The 27,628-nt window shown below is 45.8% G+C and overlaps 1 protein-coding gene across 1 annotated transcript in view; it reads left to right on the top strand.

The window, feature by feature from the left end:
* Positions 1 to 27,628, top strand: part of FIP37 (FKBP12 interacting protein 37) — a 90,246-nt gene that overhangs the window by 28,956 nt on the left and 33,662 nt on the right. The window contains exons 4-9 of the mRNA XM_087375820.1: positions 608 to 675; positions 874 to 910; positions 1,070 to 1,157; positions 1,401 to 1,465; positions 20,360 to 20,437; positions 23,976 to 24,023. Of these exons, the coding sequence (XP_087231946.1) occupies positions 608 to 675; positions 874 to 910; positions 1,070 to 1,157; positions 1,401 to 1,465; positions 20,360 to 20,437; positions 23,976 to 24,023 (384 nt within the window). The remainder of the gene's footprint in view (positions 1 to 607; positions 676 to 873; positions 911 to 1,069; positions 1,158 to 1,400; positions 1,466 to 20,359; positions 20,438 to 23,975; positions 24,024 to 27,628) is intronic.

Here is a 27,628-nt window from a genome sequence, read left to right as displayed (position 1 = left end):
CACTAAAGGCAAGGATCACTTTTGCTGAAGAATGTATCAAATACCCGAATGCTGCTGTCAACTCCAGCAAGAGATCTGAAATTGGATCTTAGAGCCATTGATGGCATATTCAATAGAAGGTAGCTAGGTTGTCCTTGAGTTGATATCCATGCTGTGCTTCATAGTACATGCCGCAATCTTATGAGATCTTAGAAAGTTTCAAATTATTATTTGTGCTGACAACAATTTTGCGTTTATCGTTGAAATATGATTGTTCGATCAGAATGCTTTACAGTGATTGGACAAAAGATGACAAAGCTCAGAAAAGTTGAGCAAGAAGTGTTTGCAAAGGTGGTTAATCTGGATGCCTATAATTAGGGTATGCCAGTACAATGTTTACCTTTCTTGGTTGGAATTGGAATTCTAGTTAAACCGTTGAGCCTCATTTACAAACCGTGAAAGACTTTTTAAACTCATGAACAATCTCGATCGTTTTAGTTTGATTAAATTCTGTGTATCAATTTAGCCTTTATAAGATATTGACAAAAATGTTGACATTTTGGGGAAGTATCTTAAAAGCAACTCTTATTAAATGTTGGCTGAAATCCTTTTTGTTTTTGATTACCAGATATATGGGGCCACACTTGCAGGAGGTGTGGACCATGCCACTACAACTATCATAAATCTCAGGGCAAGGTACAGTTTTCTTGTTTTGCAGATTTAACCATGTATCTTACAAGGTCAAGATTAAGCATTTGCTCTCTTATGGCCTTGGAGTTAATCATGTAAGGCTTTGGTTCTTTTAGATGTAGATTCACATCCTATTTTGCATGTATGTGTCATGACTGATTTTCATGCTGACTGTGATGATATGTTTCATTGCTTTGTTGGTAGTCTAGAAGAGCGTGACAACAAAATTGCTTCTCTGCAGGTTGGTTTCCTTTCTAAGATTTATGACACTGTTTCATTATTGATTTTAGGAAATCATGGTTTTGTAAGGCATATAAGCGAAGTGGTTCATCCTCTTCCGAGTGGTTGGTTAACTGCATTGAGTTTCCAAAGGAGATTAGTGCCATCTATGTGTATGCAGACTCAAGTTGAAATGGCAAATCTGGACCTTGAAAGATGGCGAAAGGCTTTTCGAAATGAGTCGATCCTTCCCTCTGGAACAATTCCAGGTGAACTTTGTATATCCCTCTTAAAGTAAGGGTCTTTGGATGGTCCTTTTAAGCTATGAATGATGTTTCAACTTGTAGTTTGGATAGGATTTTGATGTTGGACATTGCATAAATACGTTGGAATATTTATTTTTCTAGTGATAGGACTTAAAATGGAAGTGTTAAAACAAGCAGAGATAGTGCTCAAAGTAGATATTCCTCTTTTGTGTCAAGTTTCTTGATATTTTTTGTTGCTGTGAGCAGATCCAAAGGTGGTTTTACAAGTTTTGCAAAAATCCCAAGCTTCAGAAGGTCAATTAAAGGATCAGGTATTTATGGAGATATTGTATTACATGGCATGCCAGTCTTCATGGTTTCAAAATGTGAGATTTCCCTTTGTTAAAAAAAGGGAAATTTCACACCACCCCACCCCCCAGAAAAAGGTCAGCTTGACCAACTACTCACAGATTCCCATCTCCCCACCCCACCCCCCAAAAACCCAACCTTTTACTAAGACCCTTAGCAGGGCCAAAAAGGATGTGGGTTGACTAGGCAAACAGATTTCCCTGGAAAGCAACAATGGGACATTCATAATAGGTGTTTTAGTTCTCTTTATATTGAAAAGGTCCTTGATAGGGCAAGTGCTTGTAAGATTTAGGACAGAAAAGGGATTGGGATATCATATATGGACCTCAACATACAGCTTGTGTGACAATCACAGTGCAGTGGTAGTGTTGAATAGGCAGAGAGCATACCCATCAAAAGTTCAGGCTACAAGGTGTATCGTAGAGCTGAAAAGTCTTCGGAAGACCGATGGGTCTATGAGACTGAAAGAAAACCTGATACAAATCACAGTAAGGGTGGAGCTACTGAAACGAGCATCATCACCCGTGCTGAATCCTAAGTCTGATCATACATAATCAAATACATCTGGATGTAACAATGAAAAGAAAAGGACTGGAGTGGAGCGGAATCCTCCGTATGTCATGTCGCCCTGGCTGGTGCATAGCCGGTGATGGGACGATGGCGCCAGTTAAGGGGTGCCGTGTGTCTCGGTCTCTTGGACGAGGCTTGACGCAAGACCAGGGCCACCATGACTCCCATGGGACGTATCCCGGGTCTAAACAATGACGGGAGGTCCCCCAGAGTGATCAGTGTGTCCCCTCGATGTCTCGTGTGTCGTGCTACGATCGTCGGGTTGGGGTCTCTTTCACGTTTGCGGCTAGAGATTGGACGATCAATGTCACTCGATGGGAAGAACTCTGTGATCCTGCTCTGAAAGGTGTCTGATGATGTGGCCAAGCCCTGTCGCGTGAGTAAGTACTGTCTGTGTCGGACCTTCTCGTGAACGAAGGCCGCGAGGCATCTCTGATCTGGGTAGGCGAGGAATCTGGAAAGGAGCCCGGACCCGTCTCTAAAGAGGCAGTGGTAGCGACCTCGGATCTCGTAGTACACTGGGCACCTAAAAATAAAATGCTCCTCCGACTCAACCTCCTGAGAGTCGCACAATATGCATAAGCGATGCTCCCTAGGAATCCCCTCTGCTCTGCCGCTCTCTATGCGGAGGCGGTGTGATGATACCCGAAACTGTCCGATGGAGATCCGTAGTGAGTGAGGCATATGAAGCTCAGTGTACCCCGGTGGTGTGATGAATCCTTCCTCCGAAATATGAAGACAGTAATCTCTGTAGAAACTCAGCTTCACTGTGCAGATCTGAAAGGGGAAGAAGGGGGCTAGAGTAGCAGAAGGGATAGTATGACGGATATATATATATATATATAGAGAGAGAGAGAGAGAGAGAGAGAGAGAGAGAGAGAGTCTATTAACGTCCACTGGAGACCAAAAGGTCTATGGGATAGCTCTAGTACATCTGCTTTAGGGAGGGCACATGGCAGCTCCCAAGGAGTGCAAAAAGCAACCCTCATTATTTTAGAGTGCCTACATAGTAGTGAGAGAGAGAGAGAGAGAGAGAGAGAGAGAGAGAGAGAGAAAGAAAGAAAGAAAGAAAGAAATTTTATTAAAGGTCCACGGAAGGCCATACATGGCCTATGGGACACAAAATCATCCGAAAGGAAAATACATCATCAACGATGCGCCAACTAGGTGGCCTCATCGTAATACCGCTAAGATGCCAAAAATGGCTACAAAAATCCTAGATACAAAATGAAATGAAATAGAGTACCAAAAATGCCTAGATACAAAATGTAAAATATGAAATATGAGGAACATCGTCTTCCCTAAGGGGTCTGTGATCCAAAGAAATGATGGACGTCATGGCCATCGACCATGCCTCCTGCCATGAGTGTGAAGATTTGGGCAAGTGTCAAATGGGCTGCTGGCGGTGCCAAGTCTCCATGGAGCAATCTCCTCCGAAAATCTGCCATCATCCTCCGTCGTCTAGAAATAAAGTGACGGGTACGGCCTCTGTGTAAGATCATCCTGCGGTGCTGCCGGATCATGTCATATGTACATCCTCGGGGTGGAACCATCGGTGCTCTCTGGCAAGATGGGCTATCTCTGTGCTCATGGTCCTGCGCCTCGTCCTGCTCCTCATGAATAACCAGGTCTCTGGCAGGGATGCGACGGTGCTCTCTGAGGAATCTCTCTCTGTATCTGGTGATCTCCCTGATGAACAACGCTAAGCAATACTGATCCTCATACTCCATAATCCGAGAGAGAGGTCCAAATCCGTGCCCAAATAAACAGTGAAATCTGCCACGGATCTCATAATATAAAGGGCATCTGCAAACAAAGTGCTCCTCAGTCTCCACCTCCCCCATAGTGCAACAAGGGCATATCCTAGTCTCTCGCCTGGGTCTATGTCCGGTAGCTGTACGACGCATCCTGCCGGCCTCAACGTCTAATCTGTGGGAAGATACCCTGAGCTGGCCCAAGGCAATCCTGAGTGAGTGCGACATATGAACGCCGATATATCCTGGGGATATGATGAAGCCATCCTCTGAAATCCTGAGAAAATGGTCACGATATGTGGCCATCTTCGTAGGAAGCTCCGTGGGATGAACCCAAGTGCGAAACGTGTGTAGCTGCAACAAATCTGCCCTGATAACCTGGCTGAGCTCATGTCGAGTGAGAGGGAGGCGAGGGGCATCTATTGTTGGAATACTGAAAAGAAAGAGTAGAGTGGACACAAACTCAAAATACTTGCTTATAGAATGAAGAAGAAAGAGGTCCTTAAGTAGGCACCTCATACAAGGTCACTGACATCACTGATGACCTCAAAGCTCCTCAATCATCTCCTCAATCTGCTCCTAGATTCACTCAATCATCCTATGTGGCTTTTCCACCACCTAACTGTGCTTGTGGGCACCTAACTGTGCCTCTAGCACTCACACATAGAAACATAAGGTGTGCCTGAGGCATACACCTTGAGATATCCCAACAAACCCCCCCCCAAGGAGATGCCTCAGGCTATGTCAAGGATACATCTAGTCTCATAGTTTCTCATGCCATCTCATGGTGGTCAAGGATAAATCTATGGCTAGGTTCTCATGCTAGCAAGGGTTTCCTTGGGTGTAAGGTAAACAGAAAGGGATACAAACAGACCTTCCAATGGTTATCTCTCCTACATGTACATGCACACAATGTCTGTAGGAGGTACCATGGAACAAACATACACATGGCCTACATCATAAGGTGACCAGAGGTGTTCACAAAACACAACACACAATAATTTATTTTCATTCATTTTGGAGGACTATCCAGGCTGAGTACCTTGACATAAAAAGAGTGATCTGGAGCATACATAGAGATAATTTAAAATGCATAATCTTCAAAGGATGCCTCATCTTGTGGAGGCTCATTAACTGTAAGTAGATTTGCATTTTCTGTCTTTGCTTTGGCTCTGCAGAACTTCTCACTATGGTTGTTTTTGCCACAGTGCTTACATGGATTAACTTTGAAGCAGTCCTTTGAAAGGTGATTTGTCTTTCCACAGTGATTGCAAGGAGAGTACTTGCCCTTCTGGAATTTCATAACATAAGCAGTGTCATTGCCTTTCCTTAACTCCATGTGTCTTTCTTCTTCTTGGAGAGCTGAGATAATGCCTTCAAGGTTTGGATTGGGAAGATTCTTCAAAGTGCTTACAATGTGATCAAAGCTTTCAGGCATACTCTTAAGTAGTACTGCCATAGCATCATCAGGGGTGATAGGAGAGTTGATAGAAGCTAACTGAGTCATAAGACTCCGCATATAGTTGACATGGGCAGCTAAAGTAGTATCACTTGCCATCTTTAATTCAAAGAAAGAGATTTTAAGTGATAGTTTAGAAATATGAGAGCTTGCACCAAAAATCAAATCTAGCTTCTGCCATGCTTCCGATGGAGACTCCAAGTCAGATATATGATGTATGTAATCATCACCCAAAGCTAAAGCAATTATACCATATGCTTTTTCTTCTCTTGCTGGATCTCTTGCCGGTCGTGTCGGAGCTGAAGATTCCCCAGCATTTGAGGCCGTAGAAGAAGCGGTAGGAGTAGATTTGACAAGTCCCCATAAGTTCTCCCGCATTAATGCAAATTTTACCTTCATTTGCCATGTATGGAACCCCTTTCCATTGAACTTCTCAAGATTATATATGGTAGCCATGAGAGGGTCTAACCCAGATATTGGGCAGTGTCTATCTCTCTTACAAGGCAAAAATAACTGAAAGACTTCCAAAATATGAGCACTTAATGTAGCAAATAGTAGTGACTAGATTTCAAACAATGATGCTTCTTCTTACATGCTTCATAGAAGTGGATGAAATAAACATTTTCCAATCAAAACCAGGTCTAGCAAGTCAAAACAAAACTAAATCCACACTTGTACTGAAGTTATTGAAAGCTTCAAAAAACCAGAAATGCTAGAGTAGCATTTTATGTAGCATCATCTTCAAAAACTTGTCCAAAACTGTCAAAACTGAAAAGCTGAACTTGGAGGGCTTGTAGCTCACTCTTCAAAGCAAGGAAAAGAGGGCTTTCTGAAGCAAAAGAAAGCTCATATACCAGAGAAGGTCCAGCACAGAGGTTGGACGAAATGGTGCGCACTTTTGCCCGGGAGAGTTGCTACAGGCTGAAACTGAGTTTTGACGATTTCTCCCTCGTTACTGAACCAAATGACCTGAAAAATGGCTCAAAATCTTCGTCTTGAGGTCGCCCATCTACTCCTAAGAGGGCTCAGGCAATGGCGGAGTATGCAGGGAGTATTGAGCAACAGAAGAAATTCGCTGTTTGGAGAATGGCAGTCACCACAGACGTTTTTTCTTCAATTGCTTGCAGGTGGAAGTTCGCCCATACTAGAGGAGTTTCCAGCTCAGAGGGTTTGGGCAATGGCTGTTTGTAGATGGAGAACCAAGCTCTCAAAGATTTTGGGAAGAAAGAGGAAAATGGAGAAGAAGAAGATGAAGAAGAAGATGATGATGTGGCAGAAATGGGCTCAAGGGGGATCAAAGGGCTCTGATACCATGTTGGAATACTGAAAAGAAAGAGTAGAGTGGACACAAACTCAGAATACTTGCTTATAGAATGAAGAAGAAAGAGGTCCTTAAGTAGGCACCTCATACAAGGTCACTGACATCACTGATGACCTCAAAGCTCCTCAATCATCTCCTCAATCTGCTCCTAGATTCACTCAATCATCCTATGTGGCTTTTCCACCACCTAACTGTGCTTGTGGGCACCTAACTGTGCCTCTAGCACTCACACATAGAAACATAAGGTGTGCCTGAGGCATACACCTTGAGATATCCCAACATCTATGCTGTATCGAAATGGTGGCAGCCTATCCATATCCAAGCCCAGCGAGGTGAGCCATGTGGAGAGTGTGTGGTACCAACAAAAAGTATGACCTCTCTCCGCTAACATCTGCGAGGATGTCAGTGCTAGCCACGGTAATCGTGCTCTGCTTGCTGCTGAGTCTCCGAGCGCCCTGATCCTATGCAAGTATGTAACTGACTGAAATGCTGCATCTAGCGCTAGGGGTGTAGCTCCGAACTCTGCGAACGTAATCTGGTGATGCGGTACCGTGGGCTTCGCTCTGATCAATCTGGAGAACATGATGATCTGTAACCTCTCTACTCGTCTCCAATCTGCAACACTGAGATCTCCTGCCCAAAAGGGGCTAGCATACATGGCTGCAGGTCTCACTAGCGTATCGAAAAGTAAGGACTTCGTGTCGGGATGCTGAAAATGTGACTGTGCACACTGCCTCTCGAGAAGAGCCAAGGCGGCATACCCTCTACTGATCCTATCTCGTGCTGCATGCGTCATGGTGAAGACTGGACCTCTAAATGTGGCACCCAAATATGTATACTCCCTGACTAGCTCCACCTCCTGCCCATCAAATGTGAAAGAGAACTCGCCTCTCCTATAAACCTGGTATGACGTGTTGAAGACCATGACTTTGGTCCTCCCAAGGTTTACAGACAACCCTCTGTCCTGACAAAAGCTGTGGAGTGCATGGAGATGTGCCTGTAAACCCTGCTGGGAGGAAGAAATAAGAACCACGTCATCTGCATAGAGGAGAATCGGTATTGTGGATCCTGCCAGTAAAGAACCTGTACCACCCATCGTCTGTATGTACATCTCTAACTCATCGATATAGAGACCAAAGAGTGTTGGAGACAAAGGACACCCCTGCTTCACCCCTATCGTACTGCGTACTTCCCCTGACAGCCCTTCCCGTGTCCTGACTCTACCTGTGACTCTCTCATACAAGGCCATGATCGACCATTGAATCTCCCCATTGAATCCCAAGTCACGAAGTCGCTGGAAGAGTCTGAAACGCGGCACAGTGTCAAATGCCTTTCTGAAGTCCACGAAGCAACAATAGAGCCGTTGCTTACGTGACTTCGCCTCCTCAATCAAAGCCCTGAGTGTGAAGATATGATCTAGAGTCGAGTGCTCTGCACGAAATCCTGCCTGCCCTCTAGCTCTCATGCTTGTCGCCTCGGCATGGTCATTTATATGTCCTTCTAGAATGGTCGCATAAATCTTGGCCATGACATGGCCAATCATAATGGTCCTGTAGTTCGACGCCTCCAAAGGATCCCCCGACTTGTGTATGGGTACTATAGTATTTTCTAGCCAACTAGGTGGAAGACCTGTACAAATGGACTCGTTAAAAAGACGGGAGAGGACTATAGCTAAGGCATCAATCCCATGGATTACATACTCCGCTTGCAATCCATCATGGTCCTTAGCTCTCCCAGTCTTCAAACGATGAGCTGCTGCCCGGACACTATTGGATGAGAATAAGGCAGAGGAGGTGGGTCTAGGCACATGGGATAAGTCGATCTGTGGCTGGTCTGGAATATCATATAAAGTGGAAGTATAGGCAAGCCAAACCTGCGGGTCCGTAAGAGGAGTTTGAGATTTCAAGCGAAGGAATTTCTTCCATAATTCCTTGGAATCACAGCTGAAAAGTAAACTTCTCAGCTCCTCCTCATTCCGGGCTAGAAATTGGCACTTTTTGCGTCGCACCAAACGCTTGTAACTCTTCTTGGTCTCAATGAGGAGGGGAGACTTCTCCTGTGTCTCAAGGCGAAGCTTCCTGCGGAGTTCTTTACACTCCTCATCATACCATCCATTACAAGGCACAAGACCGACTGGTGGAGGACTGGATGTGTGGCAAGTGACGGGGAAGGACTTGTGGGCTGCCGAGATGATGGAGGTATGTACAAGGTCCCACCGATCCTGTGTGAAGGGTAGGGCATCAAGAAGGTGCGGACGGAGAAGACTACTCAGGTGCTGGCTATAAATATCATCAAACTGGTGGTCAAAATAAACTTCATAGTATGGCTGAAGCTCATGATGTCTAGAAGGGGGGGCATGAGGAATCTGGGTAAGAATAAAGTGCAGACGTGCATGATCGGCTGAAGGCATAAAAGGGTCGACTGTGAGGTTATGTACAAAAGGGATTAAAGTCGGGGGACCCAAGACGTAATCAATGACGCTCGTATCACCACCCGCGAAGGGAAAACATGTGGCTGTGGATGAATGCGGCCACTGTCGAAGTCCATTATAAATGACCATGCCGTGCGATGAGAGAAGCTCCAATAGGCGATGTCCCTGATCTGTCACCTCTACCCCTCTATCTGAAGATAAGCGTGGAAAACTCTCATCTGGGGCAGCTGGAACTAAGACTGGATCCTCAGCAAAGTCTAAAATCTCTGCCTGTCTGTCTGATGTCCTCGCGTTGAAGTCTCCTAAAAGGATGACCTCTCCGCGGCGTGAGTACTCCAATACATCGGCTGACAAATCCTCAAAAGGTGACTGTCCTGGTCCATCTGAGGCATAACGAGATTGTCTCGGGGGAAAGTAGCATACTGCAATAAACAAGTCTCTCAGGGGGGGTCTCCTGATCCGTACCCAAAGATATCTGGCCCGATGGTCTCTCCTCATGACTGTGAGTATCGATCTGAGATGCTCTCTATAAAGAACTGCCACACCGCCAGATCCTCTGACTCCTCCTGATCGTCTAGTCTGCTGTCGAAAGACAGACTCCCAGGCATACCCTGTCACCTGCGGCAAGCCTCTCTATGGGCTCTCATGGGTCTCTGTAAAGAAGACGATGTCCTGATAAAAAAAGGCCTCTCGCAAGTTGCCAGGCTGAGCTGTGAGGGAACCATTACAGTTCCAAACTGCGAAACTCAAGCTATCTGGCAGGCTACGTGTCCCATAGGCCTCGTGTCGTCAACTGTGGGCTCCAGCCGGTCTAGATCGCATAGCTCCTATCAAAAGTCTGCCCTCTCTGATCACGGCCCACTTGCCCTCACGACGGGCAACATCCCTTTGTGCAATGAGACGTCTATGCTCCTCCCACTGAAGAGCTGTAAGGTCCTCATCCATGTGAATCTGTGGATGGTCCCTCAATCTGGATCTCCTTCGTAATACTGCGAGACGGGCCTCAGCATCTCTGAATCTGATGATAAGTGGCTGGTGCCGTGCTGGATCCCGGCCCACTCGATATGCAGCTACTATGCCATGATCCTGAACTCCGAGTGTCCCATATATGAAGTCTGTCGCCTGATCCATGGCTGATCTCGTATCTGATCGCTCAACTCCGCGGATGCGGATGTTGAGGGCCTTCTGAGCTCGCCGCTGACTCTCGGCAATAGTCTCAGAGACTGTGGTCTGCTGGGCCTGTGGGGCTCTACGCACAACGTCCACCCACTCTGAGGTCTTCTGTACCTCTGTCTGCAGTGTGGCCAACCTCTCCTCAACTGCTGCACTAGCTGGAGGAGCTACATGCAGCTGCTGGAGGCGATCATCGCATGCCACAACATGCTCCTAAATGCGTGCCTCCAGCTGCACTATGCGCTCAGCATGTGTCCGTAACTGGATGTCCCGATCAATATCTCTGGTATGAAGCTGGCGAATATGGGAGTCCTGATCAGATCTATGACTCTCAACTGTCGATAGCTGATCAGTCAGTGTGTGTATCTGTGCTGTGAGAGACTGAATCGCAGCGCCCTGAAGTCTGTAAGTCTCCATGCACTGCATAACTAAATCTCTCAAGCGCAGATTATCTGCCAGGACTGCTTCCGCTGTGGAGGGTGAAGGGGAGAGGGGGTACAAGGATGAGGGGGTAAGAGGGTAAGAAGGTGAGTAAAGGAGGGGTGCAGAAAATGGAGGTCTTGAAGAGAGAGATCCGGTAGAAGGAAGTAGGGAGTCAGGGACCGAAGAAGAGCCTACACTAGTGGAGGAAGGGGCTGAAAGGGAGGGTCGGTGGGGAGAGGTGGAAAGAAGCTGGGTAGGGACTAGGGGAGGGGAAGAAGAGGAGGGAAGAGGGAGTTTATTAAAGTCTTCGGAAGACTGATGGGTCTATGATATTGTGAAAATCTTGATACAAGCGAGCTGTGAGGGTGGAGCTACTAAACGAGCATCCACACCAATGCAGGATGCAAAAAAAAGCAAAATGGTAGTACTAAGTACTGAGTACAACATAGTCATGTTGGTGGTCGACTACATATCAATCACATCATCATCATCAACATCATCATCATCATCATCATCATCATCATCAAGACATCAGGGGCACTAGAAGCATAAAGTCAGCAATAGAGTGTTGTTGACCACTCGAGGGTGCGGTCCTGTGACGTCTCCTGGTCATAGCTCTATGCCTAACAAGGGCTACAGTAACCCCTGCCGGCCGTGCTCTGACGCAAAACATGGAGGGAATATCCCCAAGTGTAATCTGCGCGCCCGTCCTCTGTTTGAGCTGTCGAGTCACTAGCTCTGGGTCCCGATCATGTCGAGGTCTCGTCTCGAGGGAGTCCAGGTGATATGGCTGAAAGAACTTTGTGATAGAGGCCTCTTGGGCCTATGAGACATAGTACACTCGCTGAATGACTCATACAAGCCACTATGGGCTGAAGCAAGGGGTTCGCTAAGGCCCCTGTAGAGTGCTAAGAAAATTATAACTCAAAACTGATACACATAGGAAACTCAGAAACTCAAAAGACATATCTAGGTGCCATGGTGGCTCTCCTATGAGATGCGAGGATGTCTCGGAGCTGTGTCTGTCACGCGGTGTCTCGAAATGGCAGGGGGGGTTCTCTCCGAGACTTATGTATTGGGCGCGCCATGTCAAGAGTGACCCCTCCACTCTGGCGCTAACCTCGAAGTAAGGCTGTGATAGGCTGGACCTTTATGGTGCGTGGTCTAGCAGCTCTTTGCTCCACCGCTCCATGCCGTGTCCTCCTCCCAGTCCACTTTGCCCTCTATCTCCTCCTCCTCCACTTCGCTGTGCCCCAGGGCTGACTCAAGGGCATAAAAATATGACATGTGGCTGGGCTGAGGCTGTCTAATCTGTTTTAGAAGAGTCTCTCTATGTTGTCGCATCCCCCATTAGATAAAGACTGACATAGACCTGGTCGTGGAAATGGATCAGGCGAGAGAGTGGTCCAAACCCAAGCCCCTCCTGATATAGGCAGTAGTATTGCCCTTGATCTCATAATATGGTGGACATATGCATAGAGCATACTCCTTTGTCTCCACCTCTCCCAATATGCAAAGTTTGCATATCCGCTGCTGTCTTGGTATGCTGGCAGCTCTACTTGCCTCTATCCCCAGTTGATGGGACGAGACTCTCATCTGTCCAATGGCAATCCTCAGTGCATGTGGGCTCGAGGTATGAGGGTCTGATTATCAGTCTGTTCTCTGATATCCTAAGGAAATAGTCGCGATAGAACTGGATCTTGGTCCCTCCCCCCCCAAGTCTGTGCCGTGTAGAGTTGTAACAAATCTAACACCCAAACCTGTCCAACAGAGTTGTAGAGATTATGCTGAAATAGGACACCCAAATCTCGCACATATGCTGGCTGAAGTGCTGCTGGAGGTTGGGAGTTGAGTCTTGAACTGAGGAAGGCCGAGTGAGTGAAAAGTGGGGCTGAAGGCCCCTTATATAGGGCTGGGAACCAGCCAACCTTGGGCTAGCACAACCGACTGGCTGGTCGGTTTTTGCCGATCAGGCTGCTGGCCCTTGCCTATAAAACCAGGCCCTTTTGGGCGATTTCAAGAAGGCTTTGGTGCTGTGTATGCAGGGTTCCCCTCTTGCCCTCTGTCCACACTGTGTGCTGCCCTTGGGAACCCCCAAAGCTTGCCAGATATGCTGCAATCACTGTTGCATCCGTACGCGTACGGTCCTTTTTTTGTACGGATTCCGTACGGCCGTACGTACGGACCTCCGTACGGATTTCCGTATGTGACTTTTTTGGGGGGAAAAAAATCGGGATGCGTACCTTATATTATTGCTTGGCTCCTATTTTCTAATCTGTACGACATCCTTGTGAAGGCTCCTGAATCCGGAAAAAACTATGGCTGCAATTTGCTGACTAGGTAGCTAGTTGTCACTGCCACCTACGCTTGACCCTGGTGCATGTGACTTCTCCTTTATGACTTCTTAATTTCGATTCCCCTCTAGATCATGGACTTTCCTTTTAAGAGATGCAAGCTGAAGTTTGAGTTCTCGGACTTCAAGATCTAAATAGTACACACGTTCTTGTGGATCCGAGGGGACTTCGTTCTCTGATATGTTTTTCGCGGATCGAGGCAAAACCTGCAACAAATGAATACAAGGGATTCACATGAGTGAAAGCCTTGATCTTGGGCATCTCGGGTGTCTGCATGACAGCCTGGAAAACCCCTCTCCCGTTGTAGTAACCCCCGAGATGGGTCCCCACGGACTTAAGGTCTGCTGCTACTGCTATGTGCGACCCCCTCCCTTAAAGTTTTTGATGTGTAGGAGGCACGAACTGCTGGTGCCGACTTGTATGTTGCCTGTGGCGACCCTCTTTAAGAAGCTGCTGCCCCGCGCTGTCTTTGGAGCGTGCCTTGGAGCTACTTGCGACCAGTCCGCGACCTGAAATGGAGGGCCTAGGAAGGCCAACGACCTAAAATAGGGGGACTAGGAAGGCCCACAACCTTAAAATGGGGGGGGGGGGAGAGAGAGAGAGAGAGAGAGAGAGAGAGAGAGAGAGAGAGAGAGAGAGAAGAAAAGAAAAAAGAAAGATATATAAACGTCCGTGGGAGGCCTCGCGGGCCTATGGGACAAAAGTGCGGAATCAATATAAACTCATACAAGCCACTGTGGGCTGGAGCGAAGGGCTTGCTAAGGCCCTCGCTGAGTACTAGAAAACACACAAACTGAAATACTAATGTAGTACATCATATCAAGTCAGGCCAGAAAAGCCAAATAGTGTGTAACATGAGTGAGGCATGCCGTCCGTAGCCCCTCATGATCCTGTGCTCTCCGGTTATGTAGTCGATGGAGTGCCGCCCGCACATTCTGTGCAGTGAACAAGTGACAAGTGGTGGTTCTGGGCATCGTAGACATATCAGGTGGTGCCTGCATCGGAACATCATAGAGAGAGCATGCGTATGTGTGCCAAAAACCCGGGTCTGTGATGGGGATAGGCGGCTTCCTCTCCGATAGGAGCCCCCATCCGCGTGCGAGAGAGAGAGAGAGAGAGAGAGAGAGAGAGAGATATTAACGTCTGTGGGAGGCCTCGCGGGCCTATGGGACAAAACAAAGAAGCAAGAAAGAAAGAAAGATGTAAAACACCCGCGGGAGGCCTCACGGCCCTATGGGACAAACAAAGAAAAAAAAAAGTATTAACGTGCGCGGGAGGCCTCACAGGCCTATGGGACAAAGTACATAGAGAGAGATTAACTTCCTCGGGAGAGAGAAGAAAGGAAGAAAGAAAGAAAGAAAGATGTATTAACGTCCGCGGGAGGCCTCACGGGCCTATGGGACAAAGTACATAAAAAAAGTAGACTCATACAAGCCTCAGTGGGGTTGGAGCAAAGGGTGCACTAGGGCCCTTGCTGAATACTAATCTATGCTAGCAAAATCATAGTTAGTCAAACACCAGTCAAGCACAAGCTGAATCAAGTTGACCACGGAGGTGGGGTTAAGAAACTGAAGCCCGACACAGTGATGGCTTTTTGGTGAGCTGTGAAAATGTCTCGTATATGTGTTTGTCGAGCCGTCTCACGCTATGGTGGGGGACACGGTTTCCTTGATCTCTGAACTCTTTGGGCTATAGCCTATGTCTAGGGTGACCCCTTGTCTCTGTTGGTCCTCCCTGAGGAGTGCTGTGATAGGTCAAACCTCAATAGAATGTGCTCTAGGCACTCTTAGTGTTGTGCGTGATCTCTGCGTGCCTCTCTCTGTGGTACCGCGTCACTCTCTCTGCTGATCCAGGCTACCCTCATATCAGCTAGCTCCTCCTCTACTCCATTGTGTCCTGGAGTTGACTTATATGTATAGAAGTCTGTGACACGTCGTTGTGTCCGGTCAGCCTCCATGTCCTGCGGTCTAGTTGCCTCTTACTGCTCTTTGATTCGTCGTAGTAGTGTCTCCCTTGTGCCGGCGCATCTCCATCAGAGAGAGCCCAATACAGACTTGGTCATGGAAATGGATTAGTCGTGATAGTGGACCGAAGCCACTCCCCTCCAGGTAGAGACAATGGTAGCGTCCCCGTATCTCATAATAGGTTGGGAAAATACATAGAAAATGCTCCTCTGTCTCAACCACCCCCAGCGTACATAGCATGCAAATCCTCTGCTATCTGGGTATACCTGCAGCTCTCCTTGCCTCAATCCTTAGCTGATGGGACGAATACTGGGGTCTGATGATGAATCCCTCCTCCAACACTCTCAGGAAGTGGTCGCGATCCTGGTGGGGAACTCCTGGTCCCCTCTCCAAGTCGGATATGTGTGGAAGAGATCTAACTGTATGATACGATTGATCTCATCTTGTGGGATCAATTCAAGAGGCACGTCCACGCTATACTGAAATGTCTATCTGGATACCATGCCTGGCAAGCCAGGTGGATATACGTGCATACCATGTGTCTGCCCCGCCCTTTGCTAGTCGTTTGGATGACTCCAGGGCTAGCCTCAGAAGTCTCGACTGAGGTAAGTCCCAAACTCTGTGGATGAAAGTCAGTGTGTGAAAGATGTGTCACTCTGCCTGTACTATCTCATGTGGAACTGAGGGCTTATACCAAATCATCCTGGGCCGCATGATCACCTGTAGCCACTCAAATTCCCTCCACTCTGGCTTCGAGAGATCACATCCCCAAAAGGGGCGTTGCATACATGGCAGTCAGCCGCACTAGCGTATCGAAAAGCCAACCCTTCGTCGTCGTTGGATCCTGGAAGTGTGCAAGATTAAATGAAAGAAATAAAAGAAATGCATAAAATGCATAGGTTTAAAAAAAAATGCATAGGTTAGATATGTCTAATAAAAGAAATGCATAGGTTAAGTATGTTAAATAAAAGATATGCATAGCTAAATAAAAGAAATATGTTAAATAAAAGAAAAGCATAAGCTAAATACTTGATCTATATTACTTTAGTCGTGTGAGTTTATTCATGTTAGCTTAGTTATGCTGAGTTACACATTTTTATGTTAGAGTATGCTTACCTTGATCAAGGTCCAATTAATGTAAAATTTTAAGTTGCAGATCGAATTAGTTGACGAGCATGTGATTTTCCACATTAAAAAAAAAATGTCGGCTTTGTAATTGTGCTCATCAGAGCAATAGATTGCAAGCATAGGTTAAATAAAAGGAGTGCATAGGTGGAAGAAAAGGAGCGGCATAGATTAAATAGGTGGAAGAAAAGCTTTAGGGGGACCTTTTGTGACCCCAAAATGTCTGTTGATGCTTTTAATTATACTTTTAAAATTGCATTCGAAATTGATTCAAATATTATAAAACATTAGTAGCATTAGCAATAGATCCAAAAGACAAAGTTGGTGTAGATGAACTACTACTACCCACGGATCTAGACATCTAGACGCACAATATGCTAAGAAAAAATAGCTTCTTATTGACAGTTACTAGTTTCAATGCCAAAAGAAATTTGTTATACATGAACAAGTGGCCATGGAAATGGAAGTATTCTCAACAATAATAGATTTTGGATAGGCATTTGCAACCGAAAGTCCTTCGTCGGTGGATCCTAGAAGCATTGTCGCTCTAGTCGAGCCAAAGCATTCCATCCCCGTGGAAGTCGTGCGTGGGCTGCATGGGTCATTGTGAAGAGGGATCCTGTGAAGACTGCTCCCAAATATGTGTAGGACAATACTATCTCCACTGGCTCGCCATGATAAGTGAAGCCGAGTCAGCGGAGCACTGCTCGTAAGGTGTTGAAGACCATAACCTTGGTTTTTTCAAGGTTGACTGTCAAGTATCTCTCTCTGCAAAACACCTCTAGGGGATCTAGATGTCTCTGCAGCCCTTCTGCAGAAGATGATATAAGGACTATGTCAATAGCGTATAGCAATATCTGTATCGTGAGGTCGGTCAATAATGATCCCTTGCCTCCTAGGTGGTCGATGAAGGATGTGATTTCATCGATGTAAAGTCCGAAGAGAGTCGGTGAGAGGGGGCAACTCTGCTTCACCCCGATCGTGCTTTCGATCCAATCTGATAGACGACGTGGGGCACGAACCCTGCCTCAGACTGACACTTATATAGGCTCATCACCCCCCAGATCAGCGCCTCTGGAATCTGCATCTCCTGTAGTCTCTCGATCATGCGGGAACGTGGGACTGTGTCAAAGGCCTTCCGAAAATCTTCGAAGCATGTGTAGACTTTCTGGTGTACAAACCTCGTATCCTCAATGATAGCCCTTAGAGTGAAGATGTGATCTAGTATAGAGTGCTGCCTCCTGAATCCTGGCTGCCCTGCCTGTTGTCCCGTGCCTCTGTATGACTGCTGATCTCCTCTCTAGTACCGATGCATAAATCTTGGCTAGTATGTGGCCAATCATGAGGGTGCGGTAGTTCCCAATGTCCATGGGGTCTCTTGCTTTGTGTATCAATACGATAGTAGTGGTGCTCCAAGCCGTTGGGAAGCCATGGCATACAACATGGTTGAACATCTGTGCAAGAATCGAGGCTAGAACCTCTTGCCCATGTGCGAAATGTTTTGTCTGTAGGCCCTCATGATCCTGTGCTTTCCAGTTGTGGAGTCGGCGAAGTGCAACCGGTACATTCTGTGTGGTAAATAAGTGATAGATAGTGGGTCTAGGCATAGAGGACATGTTTGGTGTTGCTTGCATCGGGATGTCATATAGTGAGCATGCATAGGTGTGCCACACGCCCGGAGCAGCGATGGGGATGGGTAGCTTCCCTTTTGAGAGAAGGCCCCATCTAGTAGTGGGGTCCCCGCCTTGTTATGATCGGATGATCTTATCCATCCTATGTGAGGAAGGCCGGCGTCTCTTGCGGCGTGTCAGCCGTCGAAAGATCCGGTGAGCCTCAGATGGCTTCAAGTGACCCAGGGCTCGTTCTCGTGCGAGATGTGCTTGCGCCTCTTTGCACTTGTTGTCAAACCAACGGTTTTGAGGCATCTTCCCATCTCGGGCCCCTGTGGATCCCACGGGACGAAGGGGAGGATCAAGCAGCGGCGTCCTGTACTAATGAAGCAAGGCTGTCTGAGGCGTGGACCAGGTCTATATCATCTCCCAGTAGGGTCGGAAGCTCTCTGGCCAAGTGACTCACGTATATTGGGTTGGCTGATAGTTTCCATGATTGGGGCCATAGTACGTAGTCTATATGCAATATATTTAGTATGTAGTCCATCATGATCTTTGGCTCGGCTATTGTGTAGCTTGAGAGCTACGTGAGCAGTGTGCAAGAGGTGGGACTGGGTAATCGTGAGAGGCGAAGAGGTGGCTGGTGGGGAATGTTGTATAGTGTGTGTGCATCAGAGTGTGGTGTTTGTGAGGATCGTCTCTTGAGAAACTTCCACTAGACGTCCTTGGAGTAGTTGCTATATAGGATAATTATAAACTCCTCATTTTGGGAAGCTAACACCTACTTCTTCCGGTGGACTAGATGATGACACTCGCGTATCTTCTCTACCTCGCTCGAAACAGTGTATCAAAACTGTTCACTCGCCATCACATTTGAAACTGTACGACATGATGCTTAGTCCAAATATGAGTTGACGGTGTAAGGCCTTACACTCATCAACATACAAGCTATTGTAGGGTACTGATCCAAGGGTCGGCGATCCAGTGGAGCAGGTCATGTGTGCTGAAGTGTGCAAGGCGGCCTCATGAAGGGAGACAATGATTAGAGTGTTTGATCTTCCAGGAGCGGGATGTCCTTGAGATCTGTGAGTAAGGTAGAGAGACGTGTGGAGTATTCAGTGGAGAGGCTATGATCGAAGTGGATGTCATGATATGTAGTGTGTGTGGACGATGTCATGGTGTGTGTTGTGTGGTGAGAAAAGGTAAGTGTCATCAGCTCCTAGTGGTGGTGGGCAGACATAGAAGTCGATGATATGTGGGGAGAAGGCAGGGATCCCATGAGGTAGTCAATAACGCTAGAGCCCTCCCGCGTGGCAAGCAAGTGAATCCACTCGAGTAACGCTATCGGTCTAGACCATTGTAAATGATAAGGTCATGTATCCTGTCCATGTCGAAGAAAGCGTGCCCGTAAGGGGTGATGGGGGCTGACCTGTCTACAGATACTTGGAATATGCCTGCCTCATCTAGATCAATATCCGGCAGTAAAATAGAATCATTTCAAAATTCAAGAAGTAAAACTTGATGTGTAGCCGTCCTCGCATTGAAGTCCCCAACCACGGAGGACTTCCCTGTGTCTCGGGAAATCCATGATGTCCGGATGTAGGGCTGTGCAGGGTGAGGTCAGCCTCTTCACGGAGATCTCTGGCAAAGTGTGAGGTCTCGGGGAGGAAATAGCATACTGCGATGAAGAGGTCCTGTCGAGAGCCGAATCCAAAGAAACCTGGATGTGTGCTGTATATGTTGTCTTATTTGCTTGCACTATGGACAACTCAAGGTCGTGCAGGCTCCTTGACGCAGGGTGACAGGATTCAGTGTGTCACTCATTGACAAGTTAAATTCCCTGCAATCTGGAAGTCTGTGGATCCAGGACATCAAAAGTGAAGTGGTGAACCCCTGTTCATCCCAGTGCTAATACTGATCTAGGTTTTCGTAGTACCTTAGGCATCTGAAAACACGTGTTTCTTAATGTAAAAAATCTTCTGCAATGACAAAAATTGCATATTTCCTATAATCAAACAATGTTTTAAAAAGGAAAAGGACTGAATCTGCTGTTTTGGAAGATGGTATGAGTGGGTGGGAGACCTGAGTTACGGATAAATTGATGGTAGGAGAAAAGAGGAGGAATGATTAATGTGGTTGAGGACACAATCTGTAGTGCTTAATGAAGTTTAATGGAATCTGGGCCTTCAGAAGGAGAGGCATATCCTAGACGTGATTTGCACTTTTGAGCATTTTTCTGTCATTTGTGAAATATTTGTTTCAAAATTTTCCTAAAACTATCCATATAGAAGATCATATTCATGCTCCCCTATTCCAATGGGTCTTGGAAGCCTGCATGTGCAGAGTGTGACTCGCAGCCTAGCAACTCATATATCCATTTGCAGATTAGTTTGGATTTTCATTTTGACTCTTTTAGGAAATGTTGGTGCTACACCCTAGATACTTGATTTGTAGTCATAGTGGTTATGGCATGTTGGTTATTTTCTGTAGGTCTGATGCTTTTGCAGAAAGATAGACACACTCCTTTCAAGGGTTCTAGTGTTGCATACATGCTTAAAGCACTGAAACAGAAATTTGAAAAGTCAACATCGCACATGCTTGATTGACTGGTTATGCTTATGATACTTAGTCTTCACTGGATTATGTCTCATTTCAAGTTTTGTGCATTTTTAGATTTTCAGCGCGAAAAGGAGAGAGGGCGCGATGCTTGTAAAGCTTGCAAACAAAGAGCAACAGATTGCTGAGCTGAAGGTGACTTCAAGTATGCCCAAGGAGGCTTTATTAGCACTGCTTTAATGTGAGGAATCCTGGGTGTATTGATGTTTTTTCATGAATCCTTCAAGCCATCTGTTGGTGATAGCATGGATTCTATGATTTCATGCATTGGGCCTTTTTAGGCGGGATACCTTCAACCTGTCAACAAGCATGCATTTGTTGTCGAGCAGGGGATACCTCTCTCTCATTTTTCATGCATTTTTAACTCTGCCAAATTTCTTGCCAGTCTGGATTTCTTGATAATGAAACTTGAATATGGAGAGTAGGCCTTGGTGAAGTAGTCTGCAGTTTTTCTCTTCTTCTGCCTTGTGGCATCAAAAGTATTCTCTTTTATTTACAGGAAGTATTTATTTATGGCCTTGTTAATTATACAGAAACTCCAATCAACCATTTTGTATTCCTTTTTTCAGTAAAGCAAATAGCTGCCATCAAACTGTATGATTTAGACCTTGCTTTGCGTAGAAAGTTTGTAATTCATCGATGTACAATCAGCTTTGGAGAGGGGATGTGGATGATGCCAGCTTAGATGGCTTATAGTGACTCCTACGATGGGGCAGCACATCCATTGCTCAAGTGGGAATAGTGTGCCTTCCTGATTTGGTAGACGGCCGAGCTACTGACAGTGTCCTGATTCTATCAATGGCATGAAGCTGGAGTATACCTGGATGGGCTTGAGTTTGAAGCATTTTGCCTATGATTCACTCATCATCGGGGTGCCTTTTGCAATGGAGGTGGGTCCCGGATCAAGAAATTGCTCCTTCAGCCCTAGAGACATCACCCACTTGAATTTAGTTGTCCACCACTTGAACATGGCGGAGATGCATGAAGAACACAAAGGAGGAATAGCTATTTGGAAGAATTGATGTCTCCGATTTCCAATGTCTCTTTAACATTGAGAAAATACAAATACAGCAATATGCGAGGTGCTGAAATGGCTCTCTTGCAGCCAGCCTTTGAGGTCTCAGCTTACTACCAAGAGTACCCTGAAAAGTGGGCGCCAACAGCTAGGGGAGTGGGTGGGTCATTGAGACTGAAAGAGCTGTCCTTTGTCTCAACAGAGTAACAGATATAGGTTTTGTCTGGAGGAGTATACAGCTAGTGGGTACCTTGATTCGTGAAAAGATAAGAAATGCCTGCAGGCCAAGCCTTGCAAAAATGCTTCGCATGGCTGCAATCTCACAAATGATGATCTCAACTTGTCCTTTCAAGTTGACCAAAGATTGGCATGAGGTGGTAACACATATCTCAGCATCGTGCTTTTGTGCAAAAGGGGCAGGAACACTGCATTCGCCGAAGAACTCCTTGACATCTGACACCTGACTTCTCTCAAGTAAATACAGTTGCAACTGTTGACTTCCATGACGACTGTCAACCAACTTTTGCTGCTTCCATCCTAATCCTTTAAGAAACCCATAATTGTATCGCCTTCTATCCTCATAAGCCTTTACTTACCATGTTTTTTTTTGGGGTCATCCCTTAAATGTCCCTCAGGGCACATATGCAAGAACAAGGTGCTTAGCCAGATTCCACTCAGATTGTGATTACTGAGTTTTTCCAGCTAGATAGCATGGACCAGCGAGCCCCATATATTCGAGACCTGGAGTCGGAGACACGATAGACTTTCAGTGTGCTGATGCACATATCCGGCTTGGGGATCTTCCCTCTACGTTCAACAGACTAGAGGTGCGGCTGTGGCACTTGTCCGACACACAGGGCCACAACTACGAGACCGTGGCGGACCTCACATATTGACCGTCGCTGGCGCTCTATCATGGATTTTATGCCACGGCAGCCCTGTACATCATCAGGACCTCCTGTGGGCTTGACTCCGCCGTTGGCATCAGGAGGGCCACTATAGTGACGCCACATCCCAGCTTCCCTGACATCTTTGTTTCCTATTGGAGAGATACCACGACTCCTGGATATGTCCTCGGAGCTTTCACACTACCCACTGGAGTCTCCCGAGAGCTCTGAGAGTGTGCTTCTGAATTTTTGAGATCATTAGCTTAGTTTAGCACTCAGCAAGGGTCTTATCGAGGCCTTTGCTTCAGCCCATGGCTGCTTGTATGTGATATTTTGTTGATTGCACTTTGTCTCATAGGCCCATGAGGCCTTCTGAAGATGTTAATACAACTTTCTTTCTTTCTTTCTATGGGCTCTTACATTTTTGTACTAGTGTTTCTCTGTTTATGTTGCACTTGCCTTGGGTGCAGATGCCCGCTTAGACGCGCACTCCTTGTATCAGTTTTTTTCAGTCTCATAGATGCTTCGGTCTTTCAAATACTTTTTCTAAACTTTCTTTTTTCTTTCTCCACTTTTGCTATTCTTACCTTTATTCCTCCACTCAAACCCTTTAGTCTCTACTTATTTTGCATACTTGATTTCCATATTTTCGGCCATTCCTTCACCTCTATTCCTGTAGAAGACAATGGAAGAGTAGCAAAAAAGAAAAAGCTTTTACACATTTTTTAAGTTTTTAGCAGAGTGGGTGCAAAATAATCCATTGATAGCTTGTTATTAAGGGCCTTAGTGAGGGCTATAAAGGCGATGAGGGTGCTAAAGTGAATGCTTAGTCACAACATCTACACTTACATTCTCAAGGTGCAAAAGACCCAAAATCTATGAGGGGCCAACCATATGTGTGTTTGTTGGCGTAGTCTCAAATTCAATGGTTTTTAGTGAAGGCACCAAAAACTTCCAACGCCTAGCCAAATACTGCAAAAGCAAAAGAAGCCCAAGGTGGCTGCAAAGCTCAAGGAGACCACCAAGCAGAAACCAAAGAAGACAAGGACCCCTTGGGCAAGTTTTTTGACAAGGAAAATAGCTTTGAAGCAAGTACAGAGTCCGACATCAACCCGAACCGTCTATAGAGGAGGCAAGCATCGACGCATAGAAGAATAGTCGGGATCAAGCCATGGAAGACCTACCCAGTAACGCCCACCACTATACCATTCTTTAAAGATGGACTTTTTGTCCTTCCAGAGATCCCTAAATACCTGAACCTACAAGAACTCCAATACTATTGGCCTACCACAATGATCAAAATGAACTTGCAATATGAGATCTTGGATGAGTGGATGGGAAGATAATGCTTTACCTATAAGAGGAACCAATGTGATGAATGGATGCGAAGATTATACTTTACCTATAAGAGGAACCAATGGCGATGGAAGAAGCAAGAAGCCAAACAAGAGAGGGAAGCATGCCATGAATGGATGGCGAGATAATACTTTACCTATAAGAGGAACCAATGGAGATGAAAGAAGCAAGAAGCCAAACAAGAGAGGGAAGCATGCCAAGAAGACCCGGATTCCTATCAAGCCCAAGTATAAACACTCAAAAACAAAGTCAAGGAGTCGTGTAGAAAAACAATAATTTTTCCATTATATTCCCTTTGTGCTGTCCGAGTATATCAAACTTATTTGTTTTCTGCTACTACAGTTGCTTTATCATGAATTCTTAAAAGTTTTCAAAATCAGCTTTTTCCATTTCTCATGGAAGTTTTCCCATGCAGACTATTGTGCATGATTTGAAGTTGATGATGAAACCACCAGCAGTGCAGGTTAGTAGTTGTGATGTGGGATTTTTTCCTTAATGATTTGAGGTAGTGCTTGATTGTTTAAATAGATTTGTGAGACGAGGTTTTATTTTAGTACACCTTTTTATTGATGTTTCCTACCAAGTTAAATGAATTCAACAGGATTGATTGGCATACCAGCATATCTTTTTCCTTTTTGCATTTTTACATTGTGATCAAGGTTTAATTTCTTAATGTATAGTACTTGACCTAACAGACCCTGATTTAAACCATTATGAAAGTCCTTCTAAATGAGCATCCATTGTGTTTAATGAGCTTCTATCGAAATCGGACCATTAAACCAATCCCAGAGGACATAGTTAATTCATTTGATTCTGTTAGTTGCTTCTTACTTTGATTTTATGTCTGAACAATTATAACACTTTAACATCTTTGTGCTTTGCTATAAAATGGTGCAGCCTTCAGAGTCAGTTCCAGTAAATGAACCCAAGGGCCATGATTGATTGAAGCTCTAATGCACACCATAACACTTGAAAATATGTGTCACCCACTCAATGCCATGTTAGAGACTGGTTTGAGCTTGGCATTGGAGGTTAGAGGTGATGAATCTTCATGCAGGGTCTCTCTTGGCTTCCCACGTTACCCAAACTTGGGCATGTTATCAACTTCTACACTTATGGCCTCTATCTTGAGAAACCACCCTTCATATTTTCTTTTGTGGACGCTTTACCCTCTTTGCTGAAGTTGCAATTTATCATGTGCACCTGTTTTTCACCATTTGCTTCTAGAAATCATAATCTCTGTTTCTTTTTTTGTTTTTGATCTAGCTAGAGATCTTGAAATTGGTTTAGCAGTAGCCAACGCTGTTAGAAAGCTCTCTTCAGTTTCGCGGAAATAGCTTGTCTCTTTGACAAAATGGAAATATGAAAGGGAGGTTGTCCTACACAGGGCGAATATGGGAAGTAGTGGGAGTAACTTGGATGGAGGATTTACAGCTTCTTGCAACATTGGTTGGTCATACTGCTGCTGGTTCAGCTTCCAGTCAGATATTTGGGCAGCCAGCTCATTGCAGTGATAGCCTTGAGGCTTTGACATTTACAGGGCACTTCGTATTTGGGGATTGTTGCAATGGCCAACAATGACTTGCTTGGATTGTTTGCTGAGGACAAGCTTGATGGTACAACTATCCCATGTGGTCATACATGGTGCGCCACTTGGTGGTATCCAAGATATTCTCGGGATGGATCAGAGATTAGACCTGTCTCTCAGGTATAGGCACTTGCTGCCACCCCACCCACTGGTGCTACAGTTGCTACTGCCACCTCTGGTTCCTCTACCATTGCTGCTGCCTCGCAGTGCCTCCCACGCCGGAACGGATACATTGGGATCAGAGACATGCACATGCCTTGATTGCAATCTCTAGCAAGAGGGTTGTCATACCTCATATTCAGTCTTGCAAGACAACCAAGTCAACATGGGACACTTTGACCAAGTGATATCAGATTCGAAATGACAACTTAAGGGCTTTAGAGAGCAGCTCATTGATGTTGATGAGATTGTGACAGATTTTCAGGTGGTGTCTACCACATTGGATGACCTACTTGTTTCATATTAGGGCTTTGCTACATAGTGGCCATGGATAACCCCAACTACTACACCTTTGATCAGCTTGTTTCCTTTCTCTTGAAGGAGGAGCAGAGTAGTCAAAACCGGGCTGCTTCCATTCATGCAGATCAGGGATTTGCCCCAGATCACAAAGGGAAAGGCAAAGGAAAAGGGGCAAGAATTTGTCAGGCAAAAAATGTAAGCAAATGTGAATGTCAAATGGGCTGCTCAAACACTGAGCTAAATGCACAATTGTGTCCCCAAAATTTGCCTGTAAATAGACGGACTGGAAATCTTCAAATGTCATGCTGAAAGGTGAATGACATGCCAAAGATAGAAGGATAATTTTGACAGACCAAAGGATGAATTCGACAGACTAAACAATGAATTTTATAGATTGAAGGACGAATTTACACAAAAGGGCCATAAAGTGATTGTTGGGTCTTGGGAATAGGTGTAAATGCGCACACGTGGGTGGAAGTTGGTGGAGTGATGCCATGTCTGCAAAAATCTACTTCATTGTACCTAAAAATCAAGTCCCCAATGCACAAGGGCCAATGCAAGGAAACGGGAGCAAAAGCGCCAATTTCTTGCAAGATGAATGTGAGAAATTGAAGGATGCCGTCTTGCAGATAGCCACACATTTCTATGCCTCCCTTCTTACAGTAGATCCTGACACACAGACTAGAGATGATGCTCGAGTTGTTTTGACAGCACTTACCTATGTTGGTGACTCGAGATTTCATAGTCTCACTTGATGCACCCTTCACCAACATAGAGTTCAGGACTGCTCTCTCTGCCCTTCACAAGGGCATGTGCCCTTGTGATTGGGGATCACATTACCTCAGCCCTACAGGGCATTTGGGACTCGGGTGAGATGCCAAACTCACTTACGGAGGGCCTCATTCATCTTATCCCAAAAGGGGGTTGCAGGAATTTAGTGTCTCAGTGGAGACCGATCACTCTGTTGGGTACTTTGTACAAAATCTTAGCTAAAGCAATCAGCCTACGGTTGCAGCCCTTTCTTCTAGATCTTATACACGATACGCAGACGGTTTTTTGTGCATGGCAGAAGCATCTTCGATAACATCTCTTCTCATTCCGGAAGGGTTCTGATTGGGCCATGCATAATGGCCATAGGCTTGCCATTTTACTTCTGGACTTTGAGAAAGCTTAAGACAGAGTAGACTGGGGCTTTCTAGAGGGTACCCTTGTTCGCTTTGGATTCACAGATGCATGGATCAGAGGGTGTCAGCTCTCTACAGATCAGCCCATAGCCAGGTTCTTATTGGTGGAGTCAGGGGAGATAGGTTCCAGATTACCAGATCAGCCCGTCAGGGATGCCCTTTAGCCCCCTTTATCTTTTTATTTGTTTTTGAAGCTATGAGCTATTACCTTAGAGCTCAAGCTGATATTATAGGATTGAGGCTTCCGTTGAGGTAGGAGGATGAGCTCTTGGATAGCGAGTTGGCGAATGACGGCTGTTTTTTTGGATGCCACACCACTGACACCCACCTTGTTCAGGACAGCTTTGGATTTGTTTTGCACTGCAGTAGGAGCTCATATTAATTGAGACAAATCCAATGGCTTTTGGATTAGTGATGAGGACACTTTAGACTGGGGGAATGAAATAGGGTTCACTTGGATTCAGAGGGGTGTTTCGATCAGGTACCTAGGATGCTAGGTTGGGGTGGGCATCTCTCCAGCACAGCAGTTTGCTCCCATGTTGGAGAGTATCAGGAGCAAACTCATTTTTTGGAGTTTTGCTAGACTTGACGTTGCATCTAGAGTAATGGTTGTGAACCATGTATTGCCTGGTTCGTTTGCTCATGTCTAGAGGTAGTATCTGCTCATGAGACGTATGAGGAACTTCCTATGAAGTGGGTTAGATGGCACCTCAGATGTTGTAGCCAGGGTGGCTTGGGAGACCCTCATTCTCCCCACAAGGGAAGGAGGTCTCAATATTATTGATCCAAAGTTGCAGTGTATGGGCTTGCTCTGCAAGTTTGTAGTGAGAGGATTGA

Source organism: Dipteris shenzhenensis, chromosome 6, assembly GCF_047967505.1.
Source record: "Dipteris shenzhenensis isolate YYH24624 ecotype China chromosome 6, Dip_SZ_1.0, whole genome shotgun sequence".
Lineage (NCBI taxonomy): Eukaryota > Viridiplantae > Streptophyta > Polypodiopsida > Gleicheniales > Dipteridaceae > Dipteris > Dipteris shenzhenensis.
The sequence above is the reverse complement of the archived record's forward strand: the minus strand, read 5'-3'. Positions and strand labels throughout refer to the sequence as shown.